Below are 16,749 nucleotides of genomic sequence, written 5' to 3'. Positions count from 1 at the left end.
AAATAGAAATGGCTCATTCACCACATCGGATTGTTTACGAATGAAGTCGATACGTATAACGATTCTTTGGTGGAGCTCGTTTTATTAATGCATATTGCTTCCATAAAATTTGTCGACTGTACACAACCACCCCAGCCTTTGTTTGAAATGGTACTTACAGGAGAGACATATATTGCTTCTGATTAAGTATTTTGTGGTAATCCAGAAGATCCTCCAATAATCTGTACTGCCCCTGAAATGGTCATTTTGTAAAGTTCGACCTGTAGCCTGTTATACCATTTTTCATGCTAATCTCAGGAAGTTTATAAACATATTCGTTTGTGAAATTCGTCTCAAAAAAGCAGTTTTTTCTCATTATTTTTAGATTTAGATTTCAACCGTTACGTTTTCGTATGCATATATTATGCAAAATCTCAATAAAATGTTTCATATTATTCTATTTTTATATACTTGCTGCAAATAATGCATAGGTATAAACAATACTTGCGCCCGTTACCGTTTTGATTAATATTTCAAACATGACTGATAACTCGACCCCTCTTTCTAAAACAGCCTTTTCAAGTTAAATCCCTCCATTTTTACCCCTATCTATCCTAAATATATAATCGCATTATTGTGTCCTCAGTGAACTTCCGGTCTTCACAATTACAATGTAAACTAGTTTAAAAGTATGAATTTTAAATTTATCAGGCATTAGGCTTATTTCACAATAATGCACATTCAACTCGCCTGCTGAAGTTCTTATACAAAATTATTAATGACCCAAGGAACATAAATGCATCCACTATTTCAAACATCAAACATCATTCCAATTGCTTGCACGCACTCTGTCACCAGATGTGTAACTAATCGTGTTTTGTCAGTACATGAATATACGAAGGCATGAAAAATATGGAGATGTTATAAGTAAATGTGGTATATTATTTTACGTCTTATGGGGCTCTCTTGTTTCGGACAACAGGGCGATCGCGCGCTCGGCCGAATTATTGTGTTCTGCATTGCGCGGCCGGCAATAAAGTTAATAAGTTGTTAGTAGAAAATGCATTTTAGACATAGCTAATTCTTTGAAGAGTGGTAGAAATGCTAGTAGCTAGGTTGGTAAGAAAATAGATCAGAGTGTGGTTTTTTATATGATATGCAGATTTTTCGCGAGAATCAGAAACTTTTGATCTGCTTGTGCGGTCGATATGTGAATTAATCGCAATGCTGTACTTGTTTATTTGTTGCCTGAAAGACAAATGTTCAGCATTCAGAGGTCACGTACAGTCGTGATTTATTTAGTAGGCAGAACGATCGGCCGGTCATCAGACAATTTGTTCTGCTTTGTGCGGTTAGCAGAACGATCGCCCGATCATCGAAATGTTGTTCTGCTTTGTGCGGGTGAATAAATTAATTAGAAAGTGAAGATGCAGTTCGCGTCAGTAAGCAGAACGATCGGCCGGTCATCGAAAATATTGTTCTGCTTTGTGCGGTTAGCAGAGAGATCGGCTGGTCATCGACAATTTTGTTCTGCTTAGTGCGATCGGTAATTAAAATAATTAGTGTTCGTTCGATTATATTTTGAATTGATGAAACTACACGCTATACACGGCATACCGTTTACCAAAACGAACCCTGCCACAATACCTACCCCATATATCCAACATCCCAGTGTGGAATCTCGTGAATCCATCTCGTGGAAGTGCAGATGACTCGTCGGCTTCTCTCAAAGCGAGTATCATGTCAGCATTTTCCTACCCCGTCCTCACTTGAGCTGCGTTCGGCCACGGCCGGCGCTGGTATTGCTTATTTTTGGGTCACCAGTTCTTACTCATTGAAGATGATGTTAGTCCCAAACATCATCTCTTGATTCTCTGTGTAATTACAGCTGATCTGGCAATAACGGAGTAGCAACCGTGGGCGGTCAATCATGCTCATGCTCATGCTCATACAGCTTATGATTCATGCGTCTGCGCCACATACCATTTTCTAGTTTACCTCCGAGTATTGTACGCAGCACTTTCCGCCTTAAAACCCCGGAAACTCTCCGGTCACTGGTAGAATCAGAGTTTTGTATAGAGCAAATTTAGTTTCCGTCTGCATGTTGCAATCGGTTGAGGATAAGTGTCAGAAAAAATGGCGACACTTCTTCTTCTTGTTTTTGGCTTTCTATCCCATATGCAGCAATGCAACAAGATACCCCGTCGAATGCAAGCAAATCAGTTGAGGAAAGTGCCAGAAAAAATGATTTTCTCTTTTTTGGCTTGAAAAAATGAATTTTGGCCATAACATTCCATGCCATAGTCCGATTTGGTCAATTATCATTTGGACAACAATGGGACAGGATTCCACGTCGAATGCAACTTTTTGTGAGCAAACTGGTCAAGAATAAGTGCTTTAACAATGGACAAAACTTGTTGCTCACAGTTTTTTTTTGTGAAAAAATGGTTTGAAAAAATCAAATCAACTTTATTTATTTTTTCCCCGATTGAATATTTTGAAACAACCGTGTTTCTGTTAGTTTGGAATATAACCTAGCTTTTGGTGAAGAAAAATCCGAGGTGCATTGTTATTACATAATATGCCGCTTCAGACACAGCGGGCCTCGTCTTGTGCACAAGACACTCACTTGCCTATGCCGCTCGAATGACAGCAAGAGTCACATCTTACAGCACTGACAATCCTCATTCAGTGTGGTAATTACCCCGTCCAGCAGCATGGTGGCACCACTTGTCTACCAAGCCGGAGGCGACACTGCATTGGTGGCTCCTATGCCGCTCCTCGGAGGCAGACCCTTTCACCTCTCCTATTTCTGAGGTTTCGCGGAAGCATCAACCTACTGATACTCCTGCCAGGCATAGCAAGACTTTCATGTCCCCTAATTCTGAGGAGTCACAGAGGTATCTGACCCCCGACGCTCCTGCCAGGCCTAGAGAGACTTCACTCACACTACTGCCGGATCACACTATTGCCTAAGCAGTCACTCTGACCACACGTAACATGCGAGGCTTACTTGTGTGCTCGCCCATACATTCGGTCCTTCACTCTGTGGAAGTATTACGTGTAATACCCCCATCTCCCATTCGCTTGCACCACTCTCGTGACATTCAGTCTCTCACTTCGTGGGGGTTATAATACTCCCATCTCGTGTTTCCACTTTGTGCACCTCCTGTGCACATCACTTGTGCCTCAACGCTCACCTACCCGGACTTTGATTTTCAACAGGGACACCGTATGGGTACCTTGTAGGAGATACCCCCTGTTGGTAGTTCGTATCCCAGATTGTGTGCTCACCCATACGCTCGGTCCCTCTCTATTTGAGGGTATTATGGGTATTACAGTATTTCGAGGCAGCGTTGCCGGAAGAGGGTGAGCTCAATGGGGTCTGAACTGCTGGAATACAGTCAAAGCAGCCATTAACGACGCAGCGAAGAACAACGTCGGGTATATGGGACGAAGTCGACGGAACGATTGGTTCGACGAAGAGTGCAGACAGATTCTGGAGGAGAAGGACGCAGCGCGGGCGGTCGCGCTGCAACAAGGTACCCGGCAGAACGTGGAACGTTATAGACGGAAGCAGAGACAGCAGACCCGCCTTTTTCAGGAGAAGAAACGCCGCCTGGGAGAAGCGGAGTGCGAGGAGATAGAACAGCTGTACCGTTCTCAAGAAACACGCAAGTTCTATCAGAAGCTCAACGCATCCCGCAAAGCCTTCGTGTTGCAAGCCGAAATGTGTCGGGATAAGGCTGGGAGCATCTTGACGGACGAACGTGTGGTGACCGAAAGGTGAAAGCAGCACTACGAGGGACATTTAAATGGAGCTGAGAGTACAGGCAGTGAAGTCAAGGTAGCGGAGGAGATGACTACGTCAGATCAGCGGACGATGGAAGTCAACCAGCCCCCACCTTGAGGGAAGTTAAGGGTGCCATCAAACAGCTAAAGACCATTAAAGCAGCTGGTAAGGATGGTATTACAGCTGAGCTCATCAAAATGGGCCCGGAAAAGCTAGCCACTTGCCTGCACAAACTGATTGTCAGAATCTGGGAAACTGAACAGCTACCGGAGGAGTGGAAGGAAGGGGTTATATGCCCCATCTACAAGAAAGGCGAAAAGCTGGAGTGTGAGAACTTTCGAGCGATCACCATCCTTTAATGCCGCCTACAAAGTGATATCCCAGATCATCTTCCGTCGTCTGTCACCATTAGTGAATGAGTTTGATGGAAGTTATCAAGCCGACTTCGTTGACGGCCGCTCGACAACGGACCAGATCTTTACTGTACGGCAGAGCTTTCAAAAATGCCGTGAATGCCAGGGCCCAACGTACCATCTGTTCGTTGATTTCAAGGCGGACTAAGACAGTATAGACTGTGTAGAGCTATAGAAAATTATGGACGAGAACAGCTTCCCTGGGAAGCTTACCAGACTGATCGGTGGAATGGTGTGCAACGGTGGATGGTGTGCAAAACTTTGTGAAGATTTCAGGCGAACACTCCAGTTCGTTTGAATCGTGCCGGGGACTAAGACAAGGTGGTGGACTTTCGTGCCTGTTGTTCAACATTGCGCTAGAAGGTGTTATGCGGAGAGCCGAGTGTAACAGCCGGGGTACGATTTTCAACAGATCCAGTCAATTTATTTGTTTCGCGGATGACATGGACATTGTCGGTCGAACATTTGCAAATGTGGCAGAACTGTACACCCGCCTGAAACGTGAAGCAACAAAAGTTGGACTGGTGGTGAATGCGTCGAAGATAAAGTACATGCTTGTGGGCGGAACCGAGCGCAATAGTGTCCGCCTACGATAGTCGTGGATACTTTCGAGGTGGTCGATGAATTCGTCTACCTGGGATCCTTGCTAACAACTGACAACAATGTTAGTCGTGAAATACGAAGGCACATCATCTGTGGAAGTCGAGCCTACTACGGGCTCCAGAAGAAACTGCGGTCAAAAAAGATTCGCCACCGTACCAAATGTGTCATGTACAAGACGCTAATAAGACCGGTTGTCCTCTACGGACATGAAACATGGGCAATGCTCGAGGAGGACTTGCAAGCACTCGGAGTATTCGAGAGACGGGTGCTTAGGACCATTTTTGGCGGTGTGCAAAGAAGACGGTGTGTGGCGGCGAAGAATGAACCACGAGCTCGCCCAACCCTACGGCGAACCCAATATCCAGAAGGTAGCTAAAGCCGGTAGGGTACGGTGGGCAGAACATGCAAGAATGCCGGACTGCAACCCAGCAAAGATGGGGTTTGCCTTCGACCTGGCAGGTACAAGACGGCGTGGAGCGCAGCGAGCGAGATGGGCAGACCAGGTGCAAAACGACTTGGCGAGCGTGGGGCGTATTCGAGGATGGAGAGATGCGGCCTCGAACCGTGTATTGTGGCGTCAAATTGTTGATTCAGTATTATCTGTTTAGATGTAGACTAAATAAATGAATGAAATTCATTTGATTTTACAAGGAAACATCACTTTTTGAAAGTTCACTGGTAAAGTTCGTCCTTTTTGTCCTTGAGCTTAATCACTCGTACGAGGCCCTTAGGTGCGCTTGCGTTATTTTACCAGATGATATCAGATGTCGCTTCAGGACTTGCACAAAAAAACATGATATTTTAGAGCAGACGCGGCCTCCAACATACTCCAGACAGTGAAACTCAAAGGTTCAGGTGATGTCTTATCTGCCGCTAACCGCAAGTCAGACTTAACTGTATATGGCATGCATATAACGATGGGACTGACTTCTGGTTAGCGGCAGTAATCCTGTCGTAACCCCTGGTATGAAAATGAGTTGATAGATAATAAAATAAGGGTTTGACGACGTTTTGTAGAACTAGTTCCCAATACGTATTTTGTATTATATTATTTTACTCACTTATGTTGCAGTTCAATCTGGAGCCTGTACTCTGACGATTTCTGCTATATTGTATAATGACTTGTCAACTAATCGTTCATCGATGTAGGTTGCTGCTATATCTCGATATCTATGGTTTTCAAGGACCCTTAAATCCACATACATTTCGCTTTCTATATTTCGATAATCTCCTATATCGGGTACTTATTCAAAAGGCGTGTGTGATTTTGTAAACAAAGATTCAAACGTCGATTTGTTCAATCTTATGGCACTCCCACGCAGACCAACACCACCAACAAGTACCCGAAGCCTCCCCCTATCTGTCCGCGTGGGTGGTTTGCGTGGGAGGGCTATCAGATCGGACAAATCGACGTTTGAATCTTTGTTAACAAAATCACATACGCCCTTTTGAATAAGTACCCGAGCTATGTTATACGATATGTTCTGTTCATATTTTGTTCAGGATTCTCTTTATATTTATAGTGGCTTCTATTTCAACTACCCTGTAATAAAATATTATTTTTTATTCCTCGGTATGGAAAACCCACACATGCACACGTAACGCAAAAATTTGGTCATTTTCAACAACCCCTCCCCCCTATGTCACACTTTTTGTATGAAACGTCTGAAAAATTTGTATGGATCGTCACACTTTGGCCAACCCCCCTCCCCTCTCAAAGCGTTACGTAATTTGTGGACGCTCCCTTGGGATCATTCATAGGAATGTAAAAAAAATACCTTATATACACTGAAACAGATTTATCGTACATTATCAGCATTTATTGTTCACATTATTGTAGTCATAATCCTAAAAATCTATACTCATTCGTTGGCAACTCTGACATCATGAAACATAATGTCATTGTAGTCTTCATCGATGCTCTCTCCATCTGTCGACTGGTCCATATTATCCATATCGCTTATTGGGCTCTCGGCAATGGTTTTCGACAGATGCAATATCTTCAGTTTATCAATCAGCGTCATCACTTCGAATCCGACTCCATCATTATAGTAGAAAGCATTGACCAGCACTGATTCCCAATTTATTTTTGGAAGCACTTTTTGCAGTGCATTCAGAGTAGATTCGTACAATTGCTTCGAGTCGAGTCCTGAGGCTGTCGGTCTGATGTTCAGATACAGGTTCTTGCTGATGTCGGTAACGTTGTTGCAATGTTGGAACACGTCATACACAATGTTTTCCAGAATGTTGATGTCTTCTTCGTACATGGCGATTTTGGATTGATCGATTTCCGTCATCGGGCCAAACGTTGTAGCCGTGTAACGTTGTTTTTGATGAATCACTCTATTCGCTGCATGAAACATAATTCAAAATAATATTATCAAAATCACAAGAATATAAGTTGTTATTGTACCTGACACATAGAATCCGCTCTTCCTTTCAAAAATTGTTCCGTTGGACATATGAAATTGGAATGTGTATTGTAGATTGTCGCCTGGGCGTATGACGGCATTGTCATCCTGAACAATGAACTTTCCATATTGAGCTTCCGTCGTATTGAGACAAATATCACAATTATGTGGCTTCGATCTATATCTCTGATTCAGAAACACCTGCACTCCAAATCCAATCATTTCTCGAAGTTTCGGATACCATACCGTTATTCCTTGCGGATGATAGATTTCAAAGTTCTCATGTAGATTGTTGTTTCCATATTTCCTTCGATGTTTGCGACGGGCTTCCAGATTAGGCACAGACAATAGCACCATTATAGTCACAGTAAACAGGATAGTAGTCAGCTTCATGGTACTTGTTTATTTGATATAGCTCTCCACTCACAACTGACGATCAACACGGCGAGATTGAAACTGAATCTAATTTGCATTTCTGTGTTCAACAGGGCTTTTAAGACGAGCGCTCGGTAGCACACGTCATCGTTATTATCAATATTGGCTTCGTCATTCCTCCGAAGGAATATGAGTAAACAAAGTTTCGGAAGGGAACTTACTACAGCAATCAGTGAGGTTATCGTCTACTTCTCAGAAGTGGCATCCGTCTAATTTATGTCATTAGTGGAAAAAGGAAGATGCGATGCGATGCTGCAGTGTTATTTTTCTTCGCTAGGTTTTTACCCTAAGCACATTCGAGCTTTCAAAGATGGAATATCAGATGATTAAACTTTTATACGACTTTTTGGAAGTTTATTATAGCATAAAAAGTTTTGATGTAATTCAACTTACATTTAATTTATTACATTATATACATTTAATTATATGGACATTTACATACATTTAATTATATACATTTATTTAAAAATAAAATAATCGTTCAACATGAAAGATTTGCATTTCAAAACATAAAGCAAAATTTAAATTCGGCACAAATCACAGTTCATATGATAATTGAAATTTAGAAACATAGTGAAGTCAGATGAAAATTCATCATAAGTAAAAAAGCGTTCTTATTTCCTTCTACTAAGAATCAGAGCAAAATTAGATTTTCAGGAACATGATGGGTCAAGTACTTTGGCAATGAATACCAAGCAGTGGCTGGTTTCCTACCCGTCGCTGCACAGTGGCTAAAACTGTGCTTTTAGCGAGTTTATTAAATAGTACTAGGAGATATAGCGTAACGATGTCTTCCAGACATTTGATCAGTAAGTTAATGCGCTTTTTTGGAGGTATTCAACAACCCCTTAAAGTGAGATGCTTTTTTTCCTTTACGACATAGGGACACGGCAGGTATTTCCGTCTGTTCGTCATAGTCTCGAAAACCAATAAAAAAAACGCTTTTTTTGTAAAACTCATACGTACCAAATCGTAAGCATTATCGTACCAAAACATTATCCTTTAGTGTTTTATATCTTTTTATGCCAACGGGTTTTAATCATGTTTATCATATAGGCATATGGAGACGCATGGTGCTTTGGTCCATCAATTTCCTGAGATAAAACTTTTTGTGTAAAAATAAAAGGTTCCAGGCTTCCTCAAACCTAAGCGATATCATCGCCACGACGGCGCAACTAGTCGCTGCATGAAATGTTCCACTTACGCTTTTAAACCAACGGCTACAAAATCGAAGTCCCCAAGCGACGGTTCCGTCGGGTATGTTTGGTGGAACCTTCATAATATTTTACATACCAGCAAGTCCCATTTACATCAGACAGAGATCAAAAACAACCTAAGGTTAAGGCAGTAGATGCATAAGTATTAGATTGGTAATGGCGTTTCAAATAGGTATCATGATTAGCATCCCAGCGAACCAGCAAATGTACAAAATAAATCCATAGAATCGAATCCTGAGTGCCGTTTTTTGGCCATTTTCAGCAATCACAACTAATCAGAACCGTATTCGTTGCTTAAGGTGAAGGTGGGTTGAGTACCAAAACAAAGCTTTGAAAGTATTGGTAGAATAAAAACTGTCATATACTGTGGTAGTATTGGTGTCGTATTTATGAAAAAACAAAGAATATTAGTAGGGTGGTTCAAAAAACAACCCAGCTCAACCACGCTCACTTGATTCCGTACCATGCTCCGAGTGTTCTCCAAAAGCCGATTTGAACAAAAACTGATTGAGAACAAGCCATAAAAATTATAATGGGAAACTAAACCTTTCATTACACTGACTACAGCCAGCGCCTTCCCTCCAAACGCTGGCAAAAAGAGAACCCACGTAGCTGAAAGCAACATTCCAGAGACTTCACTGAACGCACCTTAGGAAACACACTTTTTGTATGAAGTATTTGCTCCTGGTGCGATTGGTGAATTACACAATTACACAAACACAATGTCAGCGGAACGGAAACGGCAAACTTGACAGAAAATATATGGGCTAACTGTCAAATTTGCCGTTTCCGTTTCTGTTCCGCCGACATTGTATTTGGGGCTTTATTATCATGCTAAAGATTTGCAACCTCGATTAAAATTGACTCCCAACTATTGGAACGTCCATTCAATCCAGTCATATGGTCTTCACCTCGCCAGCGCCCAATCACGGAGTGCCACAATCAGAATAATGTAAAATTCAACCTCGCCATATCAACTGCCATACAAACCTGAAACGACCAGTGCACGGTAAGCCTCTATTCAAACCGACTGAAACCAGCGAACGACACCCAAAATATAAAACATAATCGACTGTGCGTGGCGGAGCAAAATCAGTTTTGAACCACCCTGTTTATTAGTTTGCTGCTATCGGTACCGGTGTTTACATTCGCTCCGCGATCAGTTTTTAATAGTTTTCTTCGAGCAAAAATTGCAGTTTATATTAAGTTTTCGCTTCAAACAAGTGACTTAATCCAAAAAGTGAAGTTTAATTTGCCTTCCATCAACATTTCGGGCTGCTCATGTGTGGAGAAGTGTGTAAAAAATCGATTTTTTCAATGCCCTTTGAGAAGAAGTGGAGTGCAGTGATAAACCCACCAAACCGCGGACGGCTGTTAAATTGGCACGAAACTGCTGGTTTATGCCATATATCGAGCCGAAATGCATAGGACTCTTTGAAGAAACATGTTAATTATCACGGGAAGTACATAAATATACTGTGAACAGGTTAGTAATCTGAATATTAAACTTTTGTTCGATGCTATTCGATGCATTCGAATGTTGGTGGGAGAGGAGTGCGGGAGGTGTGGGGTTGACCCGTGGAAGGTCCGGTGCCATATTGACTGCCATCGTGGTACTCTCCCAACTATGTCCTTAAACACTTTGTTTTGATTTCGTAGCTAGAGATGTCGCAAATTAATCGATTACTTCGATTAATCGATTCATCGTTGTGATAATCGATTAATGTTGAATAGGGTGGCTCAAATTAGTATGGGAAAAACTTTTTTCAATTTTTTTGATGGGCTGCCCTCTTATTCGGTTTCATTTGATGCCCTGATGCTCTGGACAAAATTTCAGCCAAATCGATCAACGTTTGGGCTGTTCTAAATTCGTTGGAAGTTTTTATGCAAAAATGTATGCAGAAACATCCAAAAACAGTAAATTGCAGTTGGACTACACAACTTACGATGAAGAACTATGATACTCATTCAGATCTTGTAGAATGTAATACAGAATGTTATGCAGAAAGCCGCGAGAAGATTAGAGTTTCACCGGCTAAGTTATTAGCATTTCTCTGAAGTGGGGTTTGAGCAAAATTCGTTTCTTTTACCTTTGAAAAGAAATAAATTCACCCCTACAACACTCCAGTAAAATGCTAATATCTTTGCGTAATAAACTCTAATCTTCTCGCGGTTTTTAGCATAACATTCTGTATTTAATTCTACAAGAACTGAATGAGTATTATGGTTCTTGATCGTAAATTGTGCAGTCCAACTGCAAATCACTGTTTTTGGATGTTTCTGTATACATTTTTCCATATAAACTTCCAACGAGTTTAGCACCGCCCAAACGTTAACCGATTTGGCTGAAATTTTGTCCAGGGCATCAAATAGAACCGCATAAGAGGGCGGCCAATCAAAATTTTTGAAAAAGTGTTTTTTTAGACACCCTAATGTTGAATCGATTATTACCCAACGATTAATCGATTCAATAATCGAGAGGAATCGTGAGTAATCGATTAGTTACTAATCGATTAATCAGAATTTTACGACATCATAAGGATGTCGAAAATTAATTGATTATTTCGATTAATCGATTCATCGTTGTGATAATCGATTAATTTTGAATCGATTACTATACAATGATTAATCGATTCAATAATCGACAAGAATCAAGCGTAATCGATTAGTAACTAATCGATTAATCGGGATTTTACGACATCTCTATTCGTAGCAAGTAACACCCTACATAACACACTGAGAGAGAAAAAGATTATGGGAGATGCACGCTTAAAATCAATAACACAAAGATATGTTTGCTTCACACAAAACGGACCTAATGCAGAACAGCACCTAGATGAGCGACAGTTACACAGCCATAAAAATAGCTCGTGTGGTTTTATTGAAGCTTGGATTTCAATATTTTCAACAGTATTTGGTTCCTCATGAAACAAGGAATCTGTACAAACGCTTACATGTTGTAAAAAGGATCGTTATCACAACCGTACGAGGCATTTTGTGCCGTTTTGTGTGAAGCAAACACATCTCTGTGTTATTGATTTTAAGCGTGTGAGATGGTTCACAGAGAGTGAGCGTTCAAGACAGCGTGGAGAATTGAGAGTAACTTATCATTTGATGATTTGTTGGCATGACTAAACACGTTTTGTGTGAAGTTTGAGATTGATGATAAAGAGCAAGATACTTCTCAGGATTTCCTCAAATGCTTCTCAATTTTGACTCGTGAGCGACAGAGATGCATTCTGAATACGAAAACGCGTGTTCGTGTTTAAAACATTCTGGACACAGTACACTGTTCAAGAGCACTGACCTTGCATAGCAACTTGTATCCTAGGAAAACAAATTCAAGCGACGGCATGCGTCTAGTGCTATGATTGGATGAGACAACTCAAATGAGACTGCCTTGTTGTTTTTTAGACATCACCTCAGTTCGTCTAACTGAGTCGATCGGTAGAATATTATGGGTCTCCGGGCCTTCTACACAGAACATTTGCACAATACCCAGTGATCCAGTGGGGAATTTTCCGCATTACGAAAATCGAACCAACACTTCACAGAACGCAACTGCGCATAGACGACAGACGGCGCTATCGGCACGTTCACGGAGCCCACAAATTTTGATTATTATCATTAATAACCCCATAAAAAATCCTCCCGACTTTCCCCCCGACTAAATCGGTTTATGTCGGTTCGATCGACCTATGCAGGACCCGACGAATTTATAGATTGTTTCACCGAGCCTTATGGTACTTTTACAGGGTAGGCAGCCGACATCGATAAAATCGAATGAATGATAGATCAATTTCGTATTGAATGATGTGTGATGAAACCAGAGGAAATAGAATGATTAATCTAGTTATTAAAAATTATTATTGAACAAATCAGATCTACCTAATCTATAGATTGATCGGTGTGGAAAATATTGAAATCAGACGAAATAGGGTGCTTAATCGGGTGGCATGGGCGATTATTTGAGGAATGTCCATACTTCCGTAGATATTGGTGGGAACAGGGCCGGGTGCACAAACACTTTGTTATCCTTTGGAATCATCTCAAACTGCATAATTCTGCACGAGAAAGAAAATACTGAATCGTTCGAGAAAGTGATTACTGTTCGGTTCTCAGTCTGGCCTAAGATAGTTTAACACCTCGAGAATTTAGTACGCCCCCATGTATCAATTTGATTGACAGCACAGAATACCAACCAACCACGTTTAAAATACATGGGATAAAAGTCCGACGGAAAATTTTACTAATATGTATGATGCTACCTTTATGAACTTAATCTTCATTCTATTTTGTGACAATTTGGAAAATAATCTTTAGTATTCACTTTTCAGATAGTTGGATGTATTTTCTAGAGTGAGATGCACGAAATGATGGTACGGATAATCAAACATCCCAACATCCAGTTACAGGGAAAATTGTCATACTTTTCAGTTCTAAACTGTGACTGATCATCTGCAGCCTCAAACCAGGGGAAAATTTTCCTCCGGATTTTTCTCTCCATGTATTATTATTAAAACAAAGAAAGTCAGTCTACTTAAGTTACCGGATCAAGCCGAAATAGTCACATTCCACTAGAGTGTCTAAAAAATCATTTCCAAACTTTATCGAATTTCCTCTGGCATCCAGTAATCTACACAACTGTTAAAATCTCACTAAATTGGAAAACTTACCTTGATTAACTGTTTATCACATAGAATTAGTCTTCCGACGTGTTCTGGGATGTGCCTCGGACTGTAAAAACTCACATATAATTCGCATTTAATTAATTAAATATCAAATTCTCACTTGCTTCAATTTATATTTATAAACACAGGGACCCGATTTCGTCTGCATATCAATCAGGCAATCAGAATAAGCAACAAATATACAATCAATCGATTATTTTACCGATGAAATCGGCAACAATTTAATTGTTCAACAAATCTGGCGACGAAAATAAGTAGTCTACGACATTCGACTTCGTCGGTATGAAAATAGGTCGATTTGGTAGTCACCCGATTTCGTCGGGTGATCGCAAAATTTCGGAGCTGTCAAATGTTTTATGGGGAAAGGTTCCCTTTGTTCTCGTTTCCAAACATGTTGGGTACATAACTGTCAAAACGAACTGATTTTTTTATTCGATGACATTTAGGGGGAATGCCCATTTGGCCGAATCCCACTAGGCCGAATGCCACTAGGCCGAAAGTTATTTGGCCGAATATACCGAATATAGTTTTTTGACCGAAAGGGTCATTTTATTATTATTATAATCTTTATTAAAGAGGTTTTTAGCCCAAGGCTAGTTCACCTCCGGGCGAAAAAGGGTCATTTGGCCGAAAGGGTCGTTTGGCCAAAAGGGTCATTTGACCAAATAGGACATTTGGACGAATAGGAAATTTGACCGAATAGGTCATTTGAAAAGTGAGAAATGAGGAGTGAGAAGAGATACGTCTCACTACTCACTTCGCGCTTCTCACTTATTTCAGTGAGCAGTAAGAAATGAGAAGTGAATAGTGAGACGTCTCAATTCTCACTCTTCATTTCCCTCTTCTGACTGTAGCAAGTGAGAAGCTTGAAGTGAATAGTGAGCCGTATCACTACGCACTTTGCAATATTTACTTTTTACAGCAAGAAGTAAGAAATGGGGAGTGGGAAATGAGACGTCTCACTCCTCACTCCTCATTTCTCACTTCTCACAGTGAAAAGTGAGTAGTGCGAAGTGGGTAGTGAGACGTCTCACTACTCGCTTCACGTTTCTCTCTTTTTACAGTGACTATTTACTATTCCGTCAAATATCCTATCCAGCCAAACGATCTTTTTGGTCAAATGTCCTATTCCGACAAATGATCCTTTCGTCCAAACGACACTTTCAGGCAAATGACCCTTTTGGCAAAATGACCCTTTAGGCCTAATGACCCTTTCGGTCAAATTACCGTTTCGGCCAAATCACCCTTTTGGCTAAATGACCTATTCGGCCAAATGACTCTTTCGTCCAAATGACCCTTTCAACCAAATGACTTTTTCGGCCAAATCACCCTATCGGTCAAACGACCCTTTCAGCCAAATGACCGTTTCGGCCAAATGACCCTTTTGGCCAAATGACCATTTCGGCCAAATGACATCAGGCCAGATGGGTTTTGGCCAAACGACCCTTCCCGTATTTAACAACGCCAGCAAAAGATGTTTTGTCAGTGACGACAGCTGACAAAATAACATTTTTAGGGGTTTTCGGTATAAAACGTAACAAATCTTTAGAAGCAATGAAATTACGAACTTGGCGTCTTCGACAAAGTTTGCCACAATTTTTGTGGAGACACAAACTAGATATGTTATAAAATGGAAATACTTTTTTTTTCTCTATTTTGGGGGGAATGATCATTAAGCTTAATATTTACCTCCAAAGAAACGCGGAGAGTATGCATAACTTTTGAATGGGCAGGTAGTGACAGATGAAATATTGTATGAATTGACATCATTATTATGGAAATAGAAAAGGATTCTCCGTGCGGCGTAGGCTGATCGAGGAGAAGCTGTAGCCCATCAAGTATCTAGTAAGAATTAAAAAATAGATAAATAACTGTTCACAGTCTTGCTCCCGGACAGCAAGACTAACTATTCCACAGCGAAGCGCTGCGGGCGAGGCACCCAGAAAGTAGTATACTACATTTTTATAGAAATGTAAAAATATTATTTTGCTTAACTTTCTTTGAATTTGATTCTAGCTTTGCAACGTATTAGATACCACCACAAATCTTCACTTTTTTCATCTGAGTTGAAATGAACGAAATGTCACATGCCAAACATGTTCAATCACTCTTGATCGCAGAATCACAGTCATTAAGTTGACTATTATTCCAAGCATAACTTTGGGCCGACATTTTAACACCTTGGAACCTAAATTCATCGGTTTTACGTATGCAATATTACAAGTTACAAATGAATTCGAAATCCTATAATGGTAAATTGTCGGTTCATAGTGAGTGTTCGAGATGTGAGGTATGTTTGGAATTTTTATTAAAACGGTAAGACACTGTATCTTATATGCATCATGTTTGCTGCTCGGGAATGCATCTCAGGTAATTTTTCTTCTGATTTACTTTTTGATTCATTGTACAATACGTTTAACACCAACAATCCCACATCACACCCTAATAATACTTTGTGTAGCGTGTTATAATTTTTCTGGAAAATTGTTTCTAAGCATTTTCCGTTTGTCATAAAATAGTCTCACAGTACCCACCCACCCCTCTCAAGCATCATCCCATACCATCCAATCAGTAACGAAAAGCGATGCTTTCCATTTAAAGCTGTGGGGAGAGTTGCTACCCTGTTCGGAAACAATGTCGAGTCGAAATTATAAATATTTTTCCAGGCAAAAGACCAACTCCAAACAATTTGTGCGATGCGGCGGGGTGCCGTCTCATCCTTCAAGCTGAACGAAACAGGACAGAATCGCTACGCCCATTGCTGCAGAATCATCGTATTGATTCCACTCGTTGGGCCAACTTTCATCGCACAACCACCCCAGAGAAAAGTGTTTGGCGTGCAAAAATGAAGCTGCGCGGAATCGTGTTTTTCTTTCGATTGAAGCAATTACCACATCCAGATGCTGAACCGTTCGGCCCGCCTACAGTTGCTGGTACAGGGGATGGACAAAATAATTAGGATAGGCAAATTTTGGGTAAAATTAGATGTGTTGTAACTATCTTAGTTATCATCCGATTTTGACAATTCAGGCATGCCCGAACTAGAAAACTAATGCAGTTTGACGGTATGTCCATGGAACCGACTATGGCCACCGGATTCCGGAGATATTCCGGGTTTTTCGGAGGTAGGTTCAAAACCGTAAATTTGAGGTGGATATTAGGAGAATTTGTGGTTAAAAATTGAATAATATTAGTAACCACAAATGA

The 16,749-nt window shown here is 40.8% G+C and overlaps 1 protein-coding gene and 1 long non-coding RNA gene across 2 annotated transcripts; both read right to left on the bottom strand.

The window, feature by feature from the left end:
- Positions 1-6,586: 6,586 nt before the first annotated feature.
- Positions 6,587-7,775, bottom strand: LOC134217349 (uncharacterized). The gene is made up of 2 exons (XM_062696087.1): positions 7,202-7,775; positions 6,587-7,138 (listed from the first exon to the last, which is right to left on the bottom strand). The coding sequence occupies exons 1-2, from the start codon at positions 7,590-7,592 to the stop codon at positions 6,651-6,653; spliced, it is 879 nt and encodes a 292-aa protein (XP_062552071.1). The 5' UTR covers positions 7,593-7,775; the 3' UTR covers positions 6,587-6,650.
- A 5,020-nt stretch (positions 7,776-12,795) lies between these two features.
- LOC134217348 (uncharacterized) lies at positions 12,796-13,860 on the bottom strand. The gene is made up of 3 exons (XR_009981007.1): positions 13,643-13,860; positions 13,528-13,588; positions 12,796-12,915 (listed from the first exon to the last, which is right to left on the bottom strand). It is a non-coding gene; the product is annotated as an uncharacterized LOC134217348 (long non-coding RNA).
- Positions 13,861-16,749: the final 2,889 nt, after the last annotated feature.

This window comes from Armigeres subalbatus, chromosome 2 (assembly GCF_024139115.2).
Source record: "Armigeres subalbatus isolate Guangzhou_Male chromosome 2, GZ_Asu_2, whole genome shotgun sequence".
NCBI classification, from domain to species: Eukaryota; Metazoa; Arthropoda; class Insecta; order Diptera; family Culicidae; genus Armigeres; species Armigeres subalbatus.
The sequence above is the reverse complement of the archived record's forward strand: the minus strand, read 5'-3'. Positions and strand labels throughout refer to the sequence as shown.

Coding starts and splice junctions, on each gene's coding strand:
- LOC134217349 (XM_062696087.1), bottom strand. CDS start 7,592: ATGAAGCTGACTACTATCCTGTTTACTGTGACTATAATGGTGCTATTG. Junction 7,139..7,201: donor GAGCGGATTCTATGTGTCAG/GTACAATAACAA, acceptor TGTTTCATGCAG/CGAATAGAGTGATTCATCAA.